The sequence below is a fragment of the Stegodyphus dumicola genome, chromosome 2 (genome assembly GCF_044657685.1).
Source record: "Stegodyphus dumicola isolate Sdum_Otavi_A_Nest chromosome 2, ASM4465768v1".
Taxonomy (NCBI): Eukaryota; Metazoa; Arthropoda; class Arachnida; order Araneae; family Eresidae; genus Stegodyphus; species Stegodyphus dumicola.
In genome coordinates, this window is record NC_140769.1 from 203,860,334 (window position 1) to 203,880,192 (window position 19,859).

A 19,859-nucleotide genomic window follows, 5' to 3' on the forward strand; every position below is an offset into this window, starting at 1 on the left:
ACAATTATATTTTGTTAAATATAGCTTTAGTTTTAATGCTTGAAAAGTATGCTCCTTTCTTTGTGTTGTTCCATGAAATGAATTATAACCAAACACATCATTCTGAAAATTATATACTACTACGATGAATTCAAATGAATTAGGAAAAAAAATAAAACAGCGCTGGAAATATGGATGAGTAAGTTAAACAAGTTTACCAGACATCCAGGATAGACCCACACAGTCCAGGATTTGTCATTGCACAGGACTGAAGAAAGATTAGAATTTTTAAATGAATGGTTGTAAAATCAGAAGTTATTAACTTGTAGAATAAAAGAAGGCAAAGCCCATGAAATCGTTTTATTAGGAAACGTTTTTTTAGAATTTTGCAGAATAATTTTATTATTGTCACATCATCTAGATCAGAGCTTCCCAACCTTTTCTGGATCACCATTCTCTTTACAAGAAGAAAAAAAAATCTGACATCCTATTTTCCATAGTAGTTGTAATTTTGTAGAGTTGGATGGATAATAATGTAATGATTTTTCATCTATTTATTAGTTCCACAACGATACTTTGACGTCTTTAGACATTTCATCTATTTTTTTTTTACACTGAATAATTACTTAGAGGAACTTTTCTGATGATAATCTGATGTTACCTTACGATAAAAAATACCTTTTAGTACTTCTTTGACAACCAGCAAGATTAATTCATCACTAGTTGCGTGCGGTTTTCCTGCTTTGCGATTAACATTGAAATATTATATGAGGTTTGAAGTTTATCATCTGCTTGTTTGGAAGACAATGCTAAAAGGTTTTATGTACTTGAATATTCTAAATAGTATTTCTTTTCCAGTTCTTGAAAACAAGATAAATTTTTGTCCTCTTTATTAGTATGCATTTTATTCAAATGCTCTTCTAGCCTAGAAGGCTACATGCCTTCATCTGAAAACATTTTTGGTAAATTAAATTCATAGGCAATGAATCATTTGTAAGGTACGTAAATCCATATTTTAAATACTCAATAATGTACTGCCGGCACTTTTTCTTAGATTCAGACATTTTGAAATGCAAAATTTGCCACAATTTAAATAAATTAACTTTTCAAGAGATTTATAAATAATTATCAAAATAATGACTTTTATCACCTTCGTACACAAATATTGATTACTGGCAAAGCACATAAAAGTAATAAGACATACTTAACACTAGCCCTTCTTTTAACAGATCTGATTTCATGCACAAAACAACTTGCATGCCTTTGCTTTGTTTGATGTGTGCATGAAATCCTCTCTGATAATTTTGTCGAAACATGCTTCATTGCCTGAATTGCAACATTGTTTACCAACCTGCAAAAGCTTGCCACCAAAAATATTAAACTAAATTAGATACATTATGTATACCTAATGCTAATTTACATTTTTTAATGCTTATTTACTCTATAACAACATTTTTATCTATTTTTGACAGCTAGATAAAATGTTTATTCATAAAAACAGCAGGTATTTTCAAATTTTTTGATTATATTAATTTCTTAAATAGGTGGGTATGCTATGCCTGCCCCTCTTGACTATCTTAACCTCCTCCACTTGCCTCTGGACTTGAAAAGGAAGGAACTGCCCCCCACGGAAGGCTCCAGCACTCATTGGGAGTGGTATCACCCTAGCAGTCTAGGGACCTATGATCTAGATTCTTCATAGCAGTCCTGGTCTAGAAGTAAACACAATTTATTTTTCAGCATTTTGAGCACTTTGTTGATTAAGTTCCTTTCTTTATCAGTTCCGTTTTTTTTGTTCAAAATTTTGCTTGTCGTGTAATGTTTGTTGCTTAGAGTACTATCTCATAAATATTTACTTATTTATTTGATTTAACACGTTTCTTGGGCCTCCCCTTTTTTCTTCCTAATTATTCTTAAAATGACACTCTTCATACTAATATTGATTCTTGTTGGAATCATAATACTCATGTTTGAAATAGAACACAAAGTAATAAAATGTCTAATTAAAATAATATTCTCAAACGCAAAAATGAGGACATTTAAGCTAATCAGATTTTCTAAACTTTAAATAACATCTTGCAGATTCTTTCACTCATGCAATGAATGAAAGTTGCTAAATTTTCAACAATTAAATTGAAATCTACTTATTATATTACACATCTGATCCCAGTTTCCTACAATGTAATATGCTTACTAAAATGCAAATACATGGGATTTAATCCCAGCCCCCCATATAACTTCCCTGTTTAATCACATTTTATTTACTCATGATCTAGTAGAGGATAATGGCATGGAAGCAACCTGTGAACATTTCTTTAGCAATCTGATTTTCTTTGAATGCTAGTTTTTTAATGAATGCAAAGCTATGCAGTTTAAATGAAAAAAGTTTTATTTCATTACAGCTAATCCTTTCACTGATTCCACATCAAATGCATTCATCTTCTTCTGAAGTCAGAAGGTAAATACTAAAATTAGGGTACTTGACAGTTACACTCTTGAAAATTATATATAGTGTGAGGTGTAATGTTAATTGAATGTATTTGATGTTAATTGAATGCAGTTGTTAAAAAAAGCTGTAATAACTACCAATCAATATCAAAATAAAGTCTTAAATTCCAGCATAAGACTTCAATGGAACATAAATTCTTCATCAAATAAGTTTTAAATTATTTTTTAATTACCTGAGGTCAATAAGATTACTTTTTCAGCTGCAGCTAATTATTGTGGAAGACATATTTCATTGATTAAAATTTGAAATTCAGCTTAAAGCAATGATGGGATTCAAATAAAAATATAACCAGTTTACTTCTTTAATGAAATATTTTAAGCATAAAGATTTCATAATTCTGCATACATTCACTGATAAAATATACAATGCATAAAAAATTTTTTCAAATGGACTGAAACTAAACTAGACAGTATTATAAGTGCTCTGTTGTACAGTCTTCCTCTCTTGTTCAGCTCTTAAATACACTCCATTATTAAAAAAAGCCATCTATTGACATAGTGGTAAAGAAGCTAGCTGCCATGACATTGAGCTTGTGTTCAAATTTCAACAAAGTTACAGATGTTGGTATATGCTATAGTATCTTTGCAGTATGGGGGCACATGGAAAGCAAAAACTTTTCAAAAGGTTGGTGTTAGAGAGATGAGAGAAAACAGGATCCATCTGTGAAATGTTCTACATCAAAAATGGAATTTTGCCAGGCAGAAGATAAACAATTAAGAAAGGAGGATAAGAAACAACAACCAAATTTCACATTTCTATGCAAAACTATTTTTTGAAGCAAATATATGCCAAACCACAGCAAACCAGAGTAATTTATAAATATCCTCAAAAGTGCATATGTGGGAAGGGATTTAAAAATTCTAGTTTTGAGGGCATTTAATTATCTGACATCATCCAGATGAAAAAAAAAATTATTTTCAAATTTTATTGAATCATTTAATGCAAATTATTTTACATATTGAAAATCTCTTCCATTTTCTACAAAACTAGGTATTTTAAATGATTCTACTAAAGATTTATGTACTTTGGGAGATTTGAAACTTCTTACTATATTGGTTATAATCAAAATTCAAAAGCAACAAATAGCATACGTTAATTCTACTGCATATTAAATGTAATAAAATAAGAATTAACATTTAGATGTTTAAAATATTGTGCTGTGTATTAAGCTATAAAAATAAAAATAATTTTAAATAAATATTCTTACCGCTTTAATGTAACTAAGGTCCCAGTTAACTTTTTACATCGTCGGAGTGCAGTTTCTAATCTATCAGGTTCTTCTTTTAAAAATCTGTAAGAGAATTTTGTTTTATTTCGCACATCCATAAAATAACCTTTAAACACATAAATTAAAACATACATAACATTTGTTCTACAAACATTTCAAATTAAAGAATTGTTGATTTGATAGATTTTATGATACTATTGAATTCATTCTTTAATAAATAATCTGTTTTTAATTGTAAACTGCAAATCATATAAAACTGACCTATGTATATTGTAGTTCAAGAAACAGCTTAAAAATTGCAAAATTTTACAAAATTCAAGAATAATCTGTTTAGTTACATGGTTTGTTTTCTTACACATATAGAGCCTTCAGTATGCAAAAACCAATAATAAATAACAGGAGTTAACATAAAACAAATGAAGTTGAAACAATATAGTTTTGAATGTTTCTTCTATAGTTGCAAAAATGAAATCATAGAAAAGAAATAGTGACCTATGACCAACCAAGCATTCCTCAAAATCTGCATTATTTTTCTTGCTATAAAACTGGTAACCTATTTATAATGAAATAACACTAATGATGTTAACTGAACAAGTAACTAAAGGTGGTTGAAATTTAAACAACAAATTAATTGTACTGTTTAAGTGAAAGTTTTGTTACTGTATTAACATCCTTTGGCTGAAACATAATAAAAATTTTAATTTTAAAATACCAGATATTTTGAAAATTTGTCTGCTTTATACCTAATGTCTTAGAACAGCATAAGACTATGCAAATGCTTCTCTTAGAACAAAATTAAGAATTACCCAGAAGATATCTAAATGGTAATGATTTTTAGTAACTGAAAATGACGTTCTACAAAATAAAAATATTGTTACACCTCACAGTTATTTAGTTTAAATCGCATAATATCATAAATATGTAAATTAATCATTTCTTACTTTTCTTCTCTCACAACAACTTCCATCTCTGCTGCCATAACAGATTTTAAACTTTCTTGCAGATTGGGAAATCTTGCTGTAAAAGAAAATTATTTTAAGCCTAATAAGGAAATAATAAAATACTTGTGCCCATAAGCTTAATTTATTAATCAACTAAGAAAATACTACCATATTACTCTTGCCATTAGTAAATGACAGATTATAATTTATTGCAAGTATAGTTTGGCTTAAAAATCCATAATTAAAAAATAATAAACGATAAGGCATTTCTTACCTTTCAAATCAGCAACTGTTTTGCTAGCTCTACTTAAAACTAGGGCCATTCCTTCAACATCACTCATGTTCACACGACATTTTCGATTTATTACATTACTTCGAAGTTCTTCTACATGAGTTTCTAGTTCACTGAAAATTGAAATATGTAATTATATACATGTAACACAACTATTGATGACTAAATAATAATTTATATATTGCTTTTAGTGCAAAAGAAAAAAAAATAAGAAGAATTTTTAGAGAGAAAAAATTAAGAAGGCCTAATGCTTCAACAAAAATAAATGCCATGCATATGAGGCATGTTATGACGACATTGCAGTTTGTGTTATTATCCTAATACTTTATTATCAGCATCTATTCACTTCTTTTTTGAAAGTTAATTAACACTATAAAAATTAATCAAGAATGTGAATTTAAAACATAAACTATCATTATGGAGATTTTTATTTCAGCTATAATTGCCTTATTTTTTGGCATCTACTATAATTTATCTACGAAAACTTAATCTACAACTTTTACTAACAAAGTCCAGTGAATAGTTTTCTAACTTAAATTACAATAATATTTTTGGTGCTTTTTTAGCTGTATATGATAGACCTTTTATTAATCTTAAAGTAAAATAACAAAGAATTAAATTGTAAGAATTAAACGATTTTATTGGGGGAAAAAAAAAAAAAAATGTTTACATGGCCCGAAATATTTTTAAGAGAACGAAATGCTAGAGTATCATTACAATACAGTAAACTTATGACAGTTTTATGAATGCAAATGAAATGCTTTTGCGAGGTGGACATTTTAAAGATGAAGACACATTTTTATTACACACAGACTGCCACTCTGATTCTTAAATATGGAAAATATAAAAAATTAACTGGATAAAGAAAGGCTTATATATTAAAATAAAAAGCTAGTTTTAGGAATGCTCTGAAAGGAAACTAAGTAACAGAAACTTATTTCTCAAAATTGCCAGTTGGCAGCTAAAAATCAAATAAAAAATAAAACACACCCAATGTAAAATTTAAAATTAGGCAAAAAGTAAGCTTAATATGCCATATATTTTGAGTAAAACTTTATTGATAACCTGAGTAATTAGACATAGATTCCTCGCCTTCCCCCCCAAAAAAAACTTTCACAATTTTGCTTCTGAAGAAGAGAGACCTGTATCTTATCACCCTTGAAATCTATTAGTTTTATTCCAAAATCTACAGCAAATTAAGTTTGCCCTGTTGTCTAATTTTAAACTTGCATGGTTGCTATGAAAAAGAGAATTTTTATTTATAATTTGCAATTATTCTAGTAAAAGTATAAAGTTAATTTTACTAGAAAGTTAAATTCTCCCTTACGTAAGATCTTTCTCAAGCTTTGTTACATCTTGTCGATACAGATCTTCTTCTCTAGACACCCTCAATCTTTCGGCACAAACTTGATCTTCTCCTGCTTGTGCTGATGCTAACATAGACTAAATGAGAAATAAAATGTAATTAATATAAAAATTTTACCTTTATAACCCAAAATTTCAGAACTTAGTAGAATTCCAATTATCTAGAACTCAAATTATTTAGAAAACTGCTATTATTTTATTTATGTGATTTAAATGTTTTCCATTGATTTAAACAGTATAAAAATGACAATATAATACAATAGGTAATCTTAATCCATTGTGCATGGCTACAATGCATTTATAGCAGATTGTCTCCATGATTACAGATAGTGAATTTCTTTTTCATTTACTAAGAGTTAAGAAGTTATTAGTTTAATTTAAAGAAATGTATAAAACATTTGTATTGCTCTATGCAATATTAGGCTTTATATAGTCTTTAAAAATTAATAGAAAAACAACTGCATATTGAATATAGGCCTACATATGCATATTGAATATAAATATAGGCTGCATATTGTATATATAAATATATATTCAATATCAACTGCATATTGAGCATAGACCTATATTTCTGGTTTACTCTGTAAATCACAACCTACAACATAGCAAGTGCTTCTTTTTAAAAATAAATTAAACAACAACAACAAAAAAGTGACTTTACACCAATTCCTCCAACACATAACAATTTTTTTCAGAAAAACTGACAATCCTTTCTATTTTTCCATTAAAATTCTTATTTATAACAAACAAGTTAATTAAAAATATTTTTATCTAAAAAGAACACAAGGGCAGTAAAACATACTTTGCATATTATTAATCAGTTTGAAATTGTGTATTACTTCACTTTGGAATGATGTCTATAAAATTTCATGTTTGTACAACATGCGGAAGATGTATATATACATTTTAGAATTATTTTTAAATTCTTTTGAAAACATGTTATCCCAAAGATCATGGTAGACAATGCATCAAGACCATTGCTATACTCATAATTAATTGAGTACCTTAAAACGTCTTCATAGGTTACTTGCAAATACTCCATAATGATCTCTCGTATATATACCAGTTTTTTGTACAGCTTTCCTCTCAATAATTTTAACTCAGTATTACTGTGTCAATATATTTTGCTTTGAATTATTCATGTATAACATGAACAATTTCCTGAAGAACTTGAGCAATAAAAGTTAAACTAATTTCATTGATATAATTCAGATTTGAGTCATAATAAAATTGAAATTTCTTATAACCTACTGCCAGTAGTTAATAGCATTTAAGGCACCTATGGAACAGATGAAAGGCAGCTAGTCTCTTCTTCTTTTACAGCCAATGGAACTGAGCTCCTAAACATTCACACAAAAACCAACTATACTCTATGGTTCATGGTTTCAAAAGATGTAAATTGATGATTCTTTTAATGTTTTCAAATGATAGGTAAATACATACTTGAAAGTGTTAATGTCTAAAATATTAAGGGACTAGTTCCTCTAGTCCACTGATGGCATGCCCCTGCTGGTTCCGAGGCAAAATTTTCATCTCAGAAGACTATTTGCAAAAATATCTCCATCACATTACCCTGGCTGGTATGTGACCACGTTATATGGCCTAGCTGGCATGCCTGACAACCACTTCTACAACTGCCCTTATCTTAACAGCAATTATTCTAGAGAAGATGTTAACTTTTTACTTGTTTCAAGACTTTATTGAACTGCCAGACAAAGACTGTTGGCTGAAAAGCTAAGGTCTCAGGAGGATTAAAAAAATTATTTACACTCAATAAAAAACTTCTCACTTTAATCTTATCTAAATATAACTAGGTTACACATTTACGCTAAACAAACAAAAAATACTTCCTCTGTTTAACTTTAGTGCAGTTAAAATTTAAAAAAAGTTATATTTAAAATTTTTAGGATCTAAATGAATAAAAATTTCATTCTTTTTTTTATTTAATTGAAGGAAAGGGGTTATGGTTTAGACAAGTGTAAGTAAATGAAAAAAAATTAATTTCTTTACTCAGTTTTGCCAAAAGCACTGTTTTGCTATTTTGTTTTACAAAAATAAAAATACTTGTAATCTTTCTAAAAAATAAGTACAATAATAATAAAAAATAAAACCTCCCAGCTTGATTTCTAATAAATATGTATTAGGCTTACAGAAAAATAAAAATCAATTATCCAAATTTTTGCAATATATTTATGCAGAGCGATCTTCGTCAGTCCAGATATTTGGAATTCTATCATACTATATTTTAGAGTACCTTTATTTTGATGCATGTTTCTCTGACAGTATCTCTGGCTGTGACAGACTGAGCCTGAGCAATGCGCCTTAGGTTCCGCACCTCTAACCGAAGATCTTTGGTTTGCTTCCTTAAATGTCTTAATTGAACATACATTTCAGGAGTAAGATGAACTTCTAAAAGTAAGGAAACATGCATTAATACACAAACAAAAGTGAATAAATTATGATATTATTAAAGAAATTACTGTTTCCAGTTTTTCCTAAAAATAAAGTAAATTCATGCAAATGATGAGAGTAATAACCCATTTCTCAAATTAGAGAATAGAATAAAATTTACAGGCTATTATCAGTTTGTCCATTGAGAAATCCTCATCAACACACACACAAAAAAAAAAAAAAAAAAAAAAAAAAAAAAAAAAAAAAAAAAAACTTGGCTAAAGAACGGTTTATTCCTTAACAAATGTTATACACAATTAATTTTTTTAACAAACTAGCAATGTATATATACAATGTAAAATTATATTAATAATTTTTGAAAGAGTGGCATAAATTTTAACATGCAAATATGATGTTTGTGATCTTTACTTAAAAGTCAACAGTATTACTACTGAGTCATCCGGAGAGTTCTGTGGGTTTCTGGTGATAAATACAAATGAAGAAATACAAAATATACCAAAATATCACATAACCATTTTGTTCTATGGTGTTTTACCACCTCTCCAGTAGTTAGAAAAATTCCTTTTTTTAAAGAGTCATTGGGGTTATTCGTAAAGAAAAGACACTATTAGATGACGCTTGCTTATAAAGACGCTATTAGATAATCTCCACAGAAGTTAACTCCATTCGCAGAATTCCGAAGTAATCTCAAAGAGATGTTAAACCAAGAGATCTAAGCAGGACTGATCTTAGCTGAAGAGGAGGGAGGGGCAAGATGGCCCACAGCACATGGGCAGCCAAATTTAAGGGTGGTTAAATGATTATCAAATACAGTAAGACCCCGCTTAATGCTGTTTCGGTTTACCGCTCTTTTATTTCAACCCGGGGATTCTCTGAAATTGTGCGCAGCGCTAGGTTTCCAAATAACATATCCGAAACAGTGTAGTTGTGTTTCTTGCTTTGTGAACGCATTTTTATCATTTGAAACATTTGTTGACATTATTGTTAGTTTAAATTTGTATAATACTATAACGATTAATACAGTGACAAATATTATGATCTTTAGTTTTTATCATGGGTGATAATAAAAAACAAGAAAAGAAAGCAACCAGAAAAAGCATTTCACTGGAAACTCAAATGCAAGTGATTAGAAGATTAGATTCTGGTGAACGCCAATCTCAAATTAGTGCTGCATTGATTTTGGCAACTTCAACAATAAGGACAATTCTTAAGAATAAAGAAAAAATACTGTCATCGGCAACTGCAACTACGTCAAGCTCTGCAACTAGAATTACCCGTTCTAGAAACAACATTATAGAGGAAATGGGAAAACGACTGTCTATATGGATTGACGACGAAATTGAACGCAATATGCCATTAAGCCAATCTATCATAATGCCTTCTTGACAAAAAGGCAGAAAATTGGAAACCCAGAATAGACTGAATGATCTGACTGAGAATTTTATTTGTTTTTAAAAGTATATGCGTTTATATTGTTTTTATTTTTGTAAGAAATAAATGTTTGATTTTATTTTTATTAAAAAAACATTATTAAATTTAGTGCCTACCATTTTTTATCCATCTTCCCCTAACCCCATTATTTACATGTTAAGATAGCCTCGCTTAGCCCTGTTTCGCATTACGCTCTACTTCGATGGAACATATCCCCCACGTTAAGCGAGGTCTTACTGTACATTATATTTCTGTAAAAAAGGCTGGCTAATTTTAATGTGTACATAGGCGACTGATGGCCTGGGATTGGCACAAGGGTTAAGGTTCAATGAATATGCAATAAAAAACATAAAAATCCCAGCCATATTCAATAAATCTTTATCTGATATTCATCGAAATGTGAGGCTAAGCATTGTCATGGGAAGAAGACAACATCTTGACAACTGAACACTTTTGGGCACTTCCCTTCAATTTTTGCTTATAAAACTGTCCTTTTAGGAAGAGAATTTTTCTGAATATATTATATGAATTAACAGTCCCACCATACAAAAAGGATTTTACTTTTTGGGAATGCAGACCTCCTCTCAATATAACTAAAGGAGTTTCTTTGGTTTGCCCCATGATATTTTTCTGATAACATTAGTTTATAGACTATACATTCTCCCTTCCAGTAATAAGTCGTATGAAAAAATGAACTTTTTTACTTGTTTTCAGCAAAGAATTGCATGTCAAGATTCAAGCAATCATATTCTGTTCCGTTACAGTATAAGGTACCTATACATCATAGCAGTGGGTATGTAACAGGTTGCATTTACCCACCCTTCTTCAAATTATCCTCTAGTGTTCTTTTTGGAATATTTAGTCTGTCTGATAGTTCTTGAACTGTATAACATGGATTTTCAGAGATAACTTCCTTCAATAGGTTCTTATTTACAAAGGATGGTCATCCAGAGCAGGTATCATCTTTGAGGCTGACATTTTCACAATTAAAACTTCTCAAATCAGCTTCAAACTCTGTTATAAGAAACAAAACTTTGCCAATAGTGCTAATTCTAGCACAATTTCTATGACTGACTGACTACTGCTTTTCCCTTTTTACTTCCTTGTACGAAGTAAAAAGGAAGTATTGTAATCGCGAAAAGTTTTAGGCAGCATATTTCAAAGAAAATATTCATTTTGACCGCTATCGAATGCAACTTAACAATGTTTTTGCGTGATATCTGTACGTAAGGACAGAATAAAAGACTCGTTTCCTCAAAAAAAATTATAAAACTGCTTTAAAATGAATTCTAAAGAGAATTTTTCGTGGCGTCTGTACTAATATATGTACATACGTGCGTACGTATCTCGCATAACTCCAAAACGAGTAGCCTCAGAACTTTGAAATTTTGTATATAGGACTGCTATAACATGTAGATGTGCACCTCGTATTTTGGTTGCAATCGGCCGCACCAAACGTATATAAATATATTTATATATATATCCACTCTGTTACCCGGCTCAGTGATCTCAGTTTCTTTAATCGTATATGTTTGTAAATTGTACATTTTTTGCTTTAAAAATGATTGAATTATGCTGTTTTTATCTTCCAGTTAAGGTTTTTATGCCTTTAGTAAATCTGTATGCAATATTTTTAGAATTATTAACAATTTTAAAGTTGTTTAAGTGCCGCTAAGCCTTTTTTTTTTTAGGCGGCCATTGATTGTTTACATTTGAAACAGCAGACTAGTGGATTTGTTGCAAATCTAGAGAAACGTAGCTTTGCAACAACAAAGATAACGCCTTCATTTATTATTGCCCATTAAATCATGCTTAATCCTTTCTGGAATTTTTTCGAGGAAATAAGTGTTTAAGATTTACTTCGTAATTTTTAATATAAATATTTTGAGTTTTTATGTATTTTTGCCTTCTCGTAAAGTGAGAACTGAATTAATTGAATGAGAAATACTTAATCGTTTGTGAAAAACTGTTTCTTTTTTGTTGTTTGCTTAATTTCTTTTATACATCATTCTAGCTTTATTATAGTATTTGAATAGAACATGTGGCAACGATTAGATAATTCTATTCTTTAAATGATATAAATTTTGTGCATTTTGAGTTATAATATGAACGAAATATAATACTGTTAAGTGAATATAGCGCCAGAGTGTCGCTATGATAAACAAATACTAGAGTAAATTTTAAAGAATACATTTATTCTATTGTGGTTTATGCGCTGTCGGCGAAGTAGATTTAATTGAATTCAATAAGTTTAAATGAAATGCAAGAAAAAATGCATATAATTTAATATTCTGTACAAGGAAGTCATGTGGTGTACACATCAGATTTTTTTAAACAAAGATCATAATATGACAAAAATGTACTTTGATTTGAAAAACTGCAGAACTTTCCGAATGACTTGATATTAAAAAAGAAATGGCACTTTAATAACTATATTTAGACATATGGTTGTATGAATATCCATCATAATGTGTTTCTTAACAAATTTTTAAATTAAAGGTGCATATGATATGTCAATACATTTTTTTTTCATTTTTGAATTAATATTTCTATATGGTAGTCTCATATTCTAGATATGTTAAACTAACAACAAATCTTTAAAATATTATTTAATTCGAAAATCAGAGATAATTAACATTGGAAAATATTAATCCAAAGCTGATTTATGAAATCTGCAGAACATTCCAGATAGTTTCTGTTCTCCTTTTATGGCCATTTGGGAGGAAATTAACATGCTTAAAATGTTTGCTAGCAATCTCTAACTGCTTTCCACTTTTTGATGAAAAAAAATTGGTAAAAGCCTGTAAATTTTGAAGAGATTGCACCCTTTAGTTTATAGCTATATACTCTGAAAACAGCAGCAGTATTTAATATATCAATATTTTAATATTAATTTATTTGCAATGTATATATACACGTGTATATCTATAATCTACATATTTTATAAATTTTTATACTTTGTGAATAAGATTGGAATACCTTGGTAACATTTTGGAGATGAAATAGATTTTAGACTCAAATGACTATATACCAAAGCTATTCCAAAAGTTGATTTCCTTAAATTTATTATCATATATGCAACATTTTATTCTCCTTTAAAGACTTTCCACTTAACAGTTCATATCTTTTTATTAATGTCATTTTATTCTTGTTATATTTTTACTTTTGATTTAGTGACACAACAATAAAAGCTCAAGGGGAAAAAACAACAGAAATTAACCTTAAGAATGACTATAAAATTAACTTACATAAATTTTTTAACTTACATGTCTCAGTAAATCTTCCTCAAAAGAGATTTGGAAAAACAATACGGTGCAAGCAATGATTAGATTTAAAATACCGTATTTATGAGAATCTAATGCGCATCCCCATTTTAAAACTTTAAATAATAAAAAAAAAAATTTGTCGGCGAATGTAATGCGCATCAATGGTATGAGGAATTTATTGAATCTTATTTTATACAACAATGGATTTGTATATAAACTATCAATCAATGGTATGATAATTTTATTTAAATTTAGATACCATATTTTATACAACAATGTATTTATACATAAATAGCATAACATAGAATTAACCTATTAGTGTGCTATTGTTATGTGAAACAATCATTGTTAATTACCCCTACAGTATATACGGTACATATCGTAAAGTATGAACATGAAATAAATCGTAACATTTCTATCTAGCTAACAGTTTCTACAATCAGTGATTAATAGTAAACGTCTTTATTCACTATTTTGATGATAACGTTTTTAGTCCCCTTCTCCGTAATGGTGTAGTTACGAGGCATATCAAACCAAATTGGCGTCTCGTCAGCGTTGCCAATTTGCCCCATTGAAAAATTCTTTTCCTTCCGAAGTGTGATGACATACCGCTAAAATGTTAGTAGTTTTCCCTCAAAATCTGCAGGAAGCTTTTGGCATATTCTTGTACGGCGTTTTAGAGATAAGCCCATCCGCTTCATAAACCGATCCACCCATCCACGGCTAGCTTTAAACTCTGGTTTCGGTATTCCAAGAACTTCAGCCTCCTCTTTTGCTTTATTTCTTATAGTGTCGCTAGTCACAGGTTGTCCATTCTTCCTCTTTTCACGTACAAATTCCAAAACGTTTTCTTCAATTTTAGGGTGTTTTCCTTAGCGAGGGCCAGTGAATTTCTTTCTACTAGTTTTAGTTGCAAACAGTGCCAATTTCTGTTGCCGCCACAAGCGAACATTGCTCTCAGCTACGTTTAACCCTCTTCCAGCCTTTCTATTGCCCTTTCTTTCAGGATAAACAATTACTTTACGTTTGAAAGTAGCGTCATATGACATTCTTCTCTGCTTGCCCTCCATTTCGTGACTACGTACTCTGCAGTTTGTATCCTCTATGCAATAAGCGATAAGCAACGGAGGACGTGGGCACTGTCCCTTTACCAAAAGGTTAATCGGTATAGCACCACGTCCACCTATATCTAGAGCCTAAAGAGGAATCATAAGATGCCACGCACCGGGCGTCCAAACCCAGAGCTAAATTCAAACCGGGGGCAGTCCAACAGACCAAATGCCCACGAAAGATAGTCCCAACAACCGCCCAGGCCCCACATTTATTAAATAAAATAACAAAAGCATACAGGGCCAAACAAGGGCGAGTTTTGACAATAAGCAAAAATTTGACAAAGGTGTAATACACACAAATATAGAATATACATAGGCTAAAATACACTCTGATGTTGGGCAGCCCAATAATATACAATGAGTAAAATATATACAGTAGAATTAGACTTAATGACAATATAACATAAAAACAGAGAACATAGTGACATAATGAATGTAAATGATTACAGCAATACACAGAGGATATACCAAAAGAAATAAAAATAAAAGAATACAATAGCCATCAGTGTGTGACTGGAAGTACTGATACACGGGAAATGCGTAAAGCATTCAGAATTCGACTTAATTCAGAAGACTAACAACTGGATCGGGATACATTGCATAGCCAAATACATATATTTGACACGATAATTGTAACGGTAAATGTAGTCGAGAAATACAGTAATCCATTGTTACGATTTAAATTCGGTTGACGTCATCGGCGAACTTTGCACTCGAATCTAATGCGCCATCGAATCTAATACGCACCCCAATTTTGAGTACTACATGTGGCCAAAAACGATGTGCATTAGATTCGCATAAATACGGTAACAATAAATTTTTCATTTTTATTTTATACTGACATCAATTTGAAAAATAAGAATTTACAGGTTTAATTTTTTGATGTATGATATAATATTAATTATTTTATGGCTATGTGAGTAGTTTTCCACTTTTTCAGCAATAATTTTGTTCTTTAGCAATTTTATGAACTTGTATCACATTTTATATTTTAAATGAAGAGAATTTTTTCCCCTTTTTTACTGAAAAAGAGGCTTTTTGATAATGCCCGAATAAAACAGGGTATGTGGTTGTAAATAAAACTTGAACAAAAGTCAGTTTTAGTATCATTAAAAAAAGTTTCAATATTCAGGTTTTTGGAAAAAATAATATTTGCATGCAAGGTTACAAAATAAAAAGTGCAAATGCTAAACATAACACACATTATAAAAACATAATAGAATAGTGCTACCTTTCGGTACAACATGTTCTCTACTGTCATAGAAAACAGGTGACTGCATTTGAGGTTTAGGAAGAAGGGATGGTTTCATCCCAGCAGCATTTCTATCTTCTTTATCTGTCATTTAAATGTTTAAAATAAAAATCAAACAATAAAAACCAAACAGCATCAGGGAATACAACAATGGGATTTCAAGGCATAAAAAAATAAGTCTACATAAATGTAAACATGCAGTTTCTTAAAAATAAAAGAATCAGAGTAGTAATATCAAAACATGCTGCACATTAAAAATACATGCAAAACATAAATTACACATACATAATTTACAGTTCTTAACATTATTTCTATTGCAGGAAACCTGTGTCAGAAATACATTCATTATAAGGTGCACATAGTTTATCTAAAAAATAGTGAGTATTATGCATTTATTTGGAGGTCAGAAGTTTAGAAGTTCTGTTTTAGAGGTTAGAAGTACACATTTGAATTTAATGCTATATACAAAACTATGTTTAATAATACACTGTGCTCACAAAATGTCTTTAACTGGCCTTTATTTTTGCAGCCGCCGTCATAAATATATATTTCCAATGATGCAAAGATTCATATTTAGGCATTTTTAAATTTAAAGAAATCAATTTTGTAAAAATTCTGAAATTTAACTTTTTAAATGTTCTTCCAGTCCCTATTAACAATTTTTGTACTCATTATAAAAAATAAAATACAAAAACTTTATCTTCCATATGACAAAAGTTAACTGAGTTAGTTGATAATGAAATCGGAAATCACATTCAGGGGTTATAAACAAATTGAAGAATGAAATATAAAGCATATGTAGTAGGAATCCAGGGTCAGAATGCTGCTGTGAATTATCTCATAGTTGACAGCCAATGGGCTAAAAGATAAGGGGGAAAAGGTCTAAGTTTTTTTGTTCCTGTAATTCGTATCTCTATGACTGATTGCTAGATTTGAAAATTCAATTTGAAAACTGTTATTCTTGCATAAGAAAAACATTTTAACTCTCAGAGACACAATTAAAAAAGGATCCAAAGTATGTTCTGAAAATTTTAGAAGTATTTCTGCTTCGTTGCACATCTTAAGATTTTTTTTGGGGGGGGGCACAAGCATGTAGACAATTGATACAAATTATCAAGAACTCTTAATGATATAAAGCTCAATAGATTTTGTACACTAGGCCAAAAAGTAACTATTGTAGAGGCAAACGTACAGAAGCATATTATATCAGATACAGAAGCATGGCTTGAACAATGAAAATTAAACAGAACCAAAGTTTTTTTTAAAAAAAAAAAAAAAAAAAAAAAAAGATATGTATATTTATAGACTCACTTTTTTTTTAATGCTTTGAACTTATCAGTTATGCATTTTTCTCCATTTAGCATGTTTTAATTGTCCATTATTCTACCAATTTTATACTGTTTTTATTTTTCAATAATATGCTCTGTACCCATGACCAATATTTAACTGCCATATGACAGTTTCCACAAATATATTATATTACATACATATTTATACAAATATACATATATTTATATAAGAAAATTAAAAAATAAATTAACCTTTACCCAAGACATGGTAAGAGGTATTGCTTAAATTAAAGATAAGAATAAGCTTGTAATCAGATTGCCAAATATTGCAAGATAGTAAATATTGAAGAAAGACAATGAATGGATGTTACAGTAAATTTTTTAATCAATTTTACTATCATTATACATATGCCATATCCAGGCATATTTGTATTAATAACATTTATAAACTGGCAAATGAAAAATCTATGAAATTTTATTATATTAAAGGTTCTTCCATGTATAGTCTTATACATGCAGGAAATGATTAGTTAATTAGTTAGCAACAATCTCAGTTATAAGTGAATTTAATTACTGTATCTCAGAAATTTTTTAAAATCTTAATTTCTTTATAGGAAGATAAAATTTATGAAAATTTGCAGAGTACTATAGACATATCAACCAATTTTTTATTATGTTTTCAAAAGACAGTTTCAGTACTTTGATGATCAAAACTTAGCATCTAATATATAAATTATTTTCCTGTTTCTAAATTAATTTTGTGAAATAAATATTGCAGGATGGTAATTTTTAAATCAACATAAAAATGCACTGTATCATTAAATAATTCAAAAATGCTGCCAAAATTTATCCTGCAAATATTAAATTATGGCAGCCATAAAAATGATTTTACATCTCTATCATATATGCAAATTATAATGCAAAGAATACAAGTACAATTATTTATATGAAAATTCATAAATCTGGAATTACAGAAAGAAACTCAGTACATTATGAAAAACATAATAATACATGAATAAGAAAGCACAAATTCAAGCCCACTTAATTTTCAGAACTAATGTATAGATAAAAATTTGTCAATATCCATTTATTTATACAATTGGTAACAGCTAACCTTGATTTTGTGGGCGTCCAGGCATCGGCTTCACACCAGGTTTCGGAGTTCTGTCTGGAAAGGCTACAGAAAAGTACATTATTATATTTTTTCCTTTTTTCTTGGTTGAGGGAAAAAAAAAAAAAAAAAAGATTGAGACAAACAGAGAGAGAAAGCAAAAGCTTTTATTTTATTAATAGCTCATTATGGCACATTGCCATCCATAAATCTTAGATAATGCATGTGAAAGAAATTATTTTATACTGCAGAAATGTGTAAGGCAAAAGAGAGCAATATTTATTACATAGAAAAATTAATAGCAATATTTTTCTTAGACTAAACATGCACAAATAATTTCACAATAAAGAAACTTCTTTAAGCTGGAAAATGTCATTTAGTTTCATATATTAGCATGGAAAATATTTTAACTCTGTTTTGATGTAAACTGTTATATATAAAAATAAATAAATAAATTTTCCAAAGAATAAATATGAACAAATACTTTAATAAAAGTAAATACTTTAGTTTGTGTTTTTTAAGTCTAATATGGAAAAGATATTGGTTGCATTCTTTTAATAAACACAATTAAACAGAGACAGTAACCATATAGCTGCATTTACATAATAACAAATGTTTCAGCATTATTAAACATAGGCAAAATATGAGAACATTTCAGCAGAAAAGTCAGCTGTAAATTAGTTGAAATAAGCTAGACCAGCAGTTCTCAATCTTTTGACTAATGCGTACCATCTAAACAAAAATTAAAAAAAACCTTAGTACCATCACTACATTTTACAATGATTATTTTTCAATTTCTCAATTGAAATATTTTGTCATTTGCACAACCTATTGGCTATTTGTATTAAATACGTGCACACAAAAAACATTAAATTAAAAGTTGTTTGCCATTTTGATTATCAAAATTTAAGTTATAATACTTTAATCCTAAAATTTAGAATGAAATGTGGGCCTGTTTAAGAGAGATTAATTTCTTTATGTCTGGTCTCATTTCACATAAAGAAAATAATGGCTTTAACCATAAATTAGGATCCACTTTTAATTTAGTTCTGTATTTATTTTTCAAATATAACATGAAAGAAAATTCTTGTTCACACAAATAGGTTGTGCAAAAAGGCAATAAAATTTTATTAGCTTTATTTGAAATGCCTTTAAATTATTTTTTTCCATTCAGCCAAAAGTTAACAAATGTGTTATTTTAGAAATCTTCAGTTAGAGTTGGATCAAGGAAATTTTTATCAAAATTGTTGTTTTTCTTCATGAGATTTTTAATCTAATAGTAGTTAAAAATAATTTGTTTCTTTGCATACCATCTACTTTTCTCTTGCATACCACCAGTGGTACACATACCACTGGTTGAGAATCACTGGGCTAGACCAGGGGTCGGCAACCTGCGGCTCTTTGGATGTGAAGCTGTGGCTCTTTAGTTCCATACGCAAATATTATTTATTTTATATATATAAAAAAAACAAAATGGAGAAGAACTGAAGAAGAACATCGAGAATACAATCGGGATTGGACGCAGTCGTTCGCTTTCATATGCAACTCAGATGGTCTTCCGACTTGTCTCATTTGCCTCGAAAAACTCGCACACAATAAGAAATCAAATTTAGAGAGACACTTCACTAAAAAACATACTTAGTTTGCTAGTACTAAATATCCAGCCAGCGAA

The 19,859-nt window shown here is 29.5% G+C and overlaps 1 protein-coding gene across 11 annotated transcripts in view; it reads right to left on the reverse strand.

The window, feature by feature from the left end:
* LOC118181150 (coiled-coil domain-containing protein CG32809-like) overlaps positions 1-19,859 on the reverse strand; it is a 1,535,131-nt gene that overhangs the window by 34,827 nt on the left and 1,480,445 nt on the right. For 10 of the 11 annotated variants that reach the window (XM_085811657.1, XM_085811656.1, XM_085811666.1 and 7 more), the window contains 7 exons: positions 18,191-18,253; positions 15,767-15,871; positions 8,569-8,723; positions 6,277-6,392; positions 4,932-5,062; positions 4,658-4,733; positions 3,696-3,779 (listed from right to left, as the gene is read on the reverse strand). In XM_085811657.1, the coding sequence (XP_085667783.1) occupies positions 3,696-3,779; positions 4,658-4,733; positions 4,932-5,062; positions 6,277-6,392; positions 8,569-8,723; positions 15,767-15,871; positions 18,191-18,253 (730 nt within the window). The remainder of the gene's footprint in view (positions 1-3,695; positions 3,780-4,657; positions 4,734-4,931; positions 5,063-6,276; positions 6,393-8,568; positions 8,724-15,766; positions 15,872-18,190; positions 18,254-19,859) is intronic. The other variant, XM_085811658.1, reaches the window with a different exon arrangement.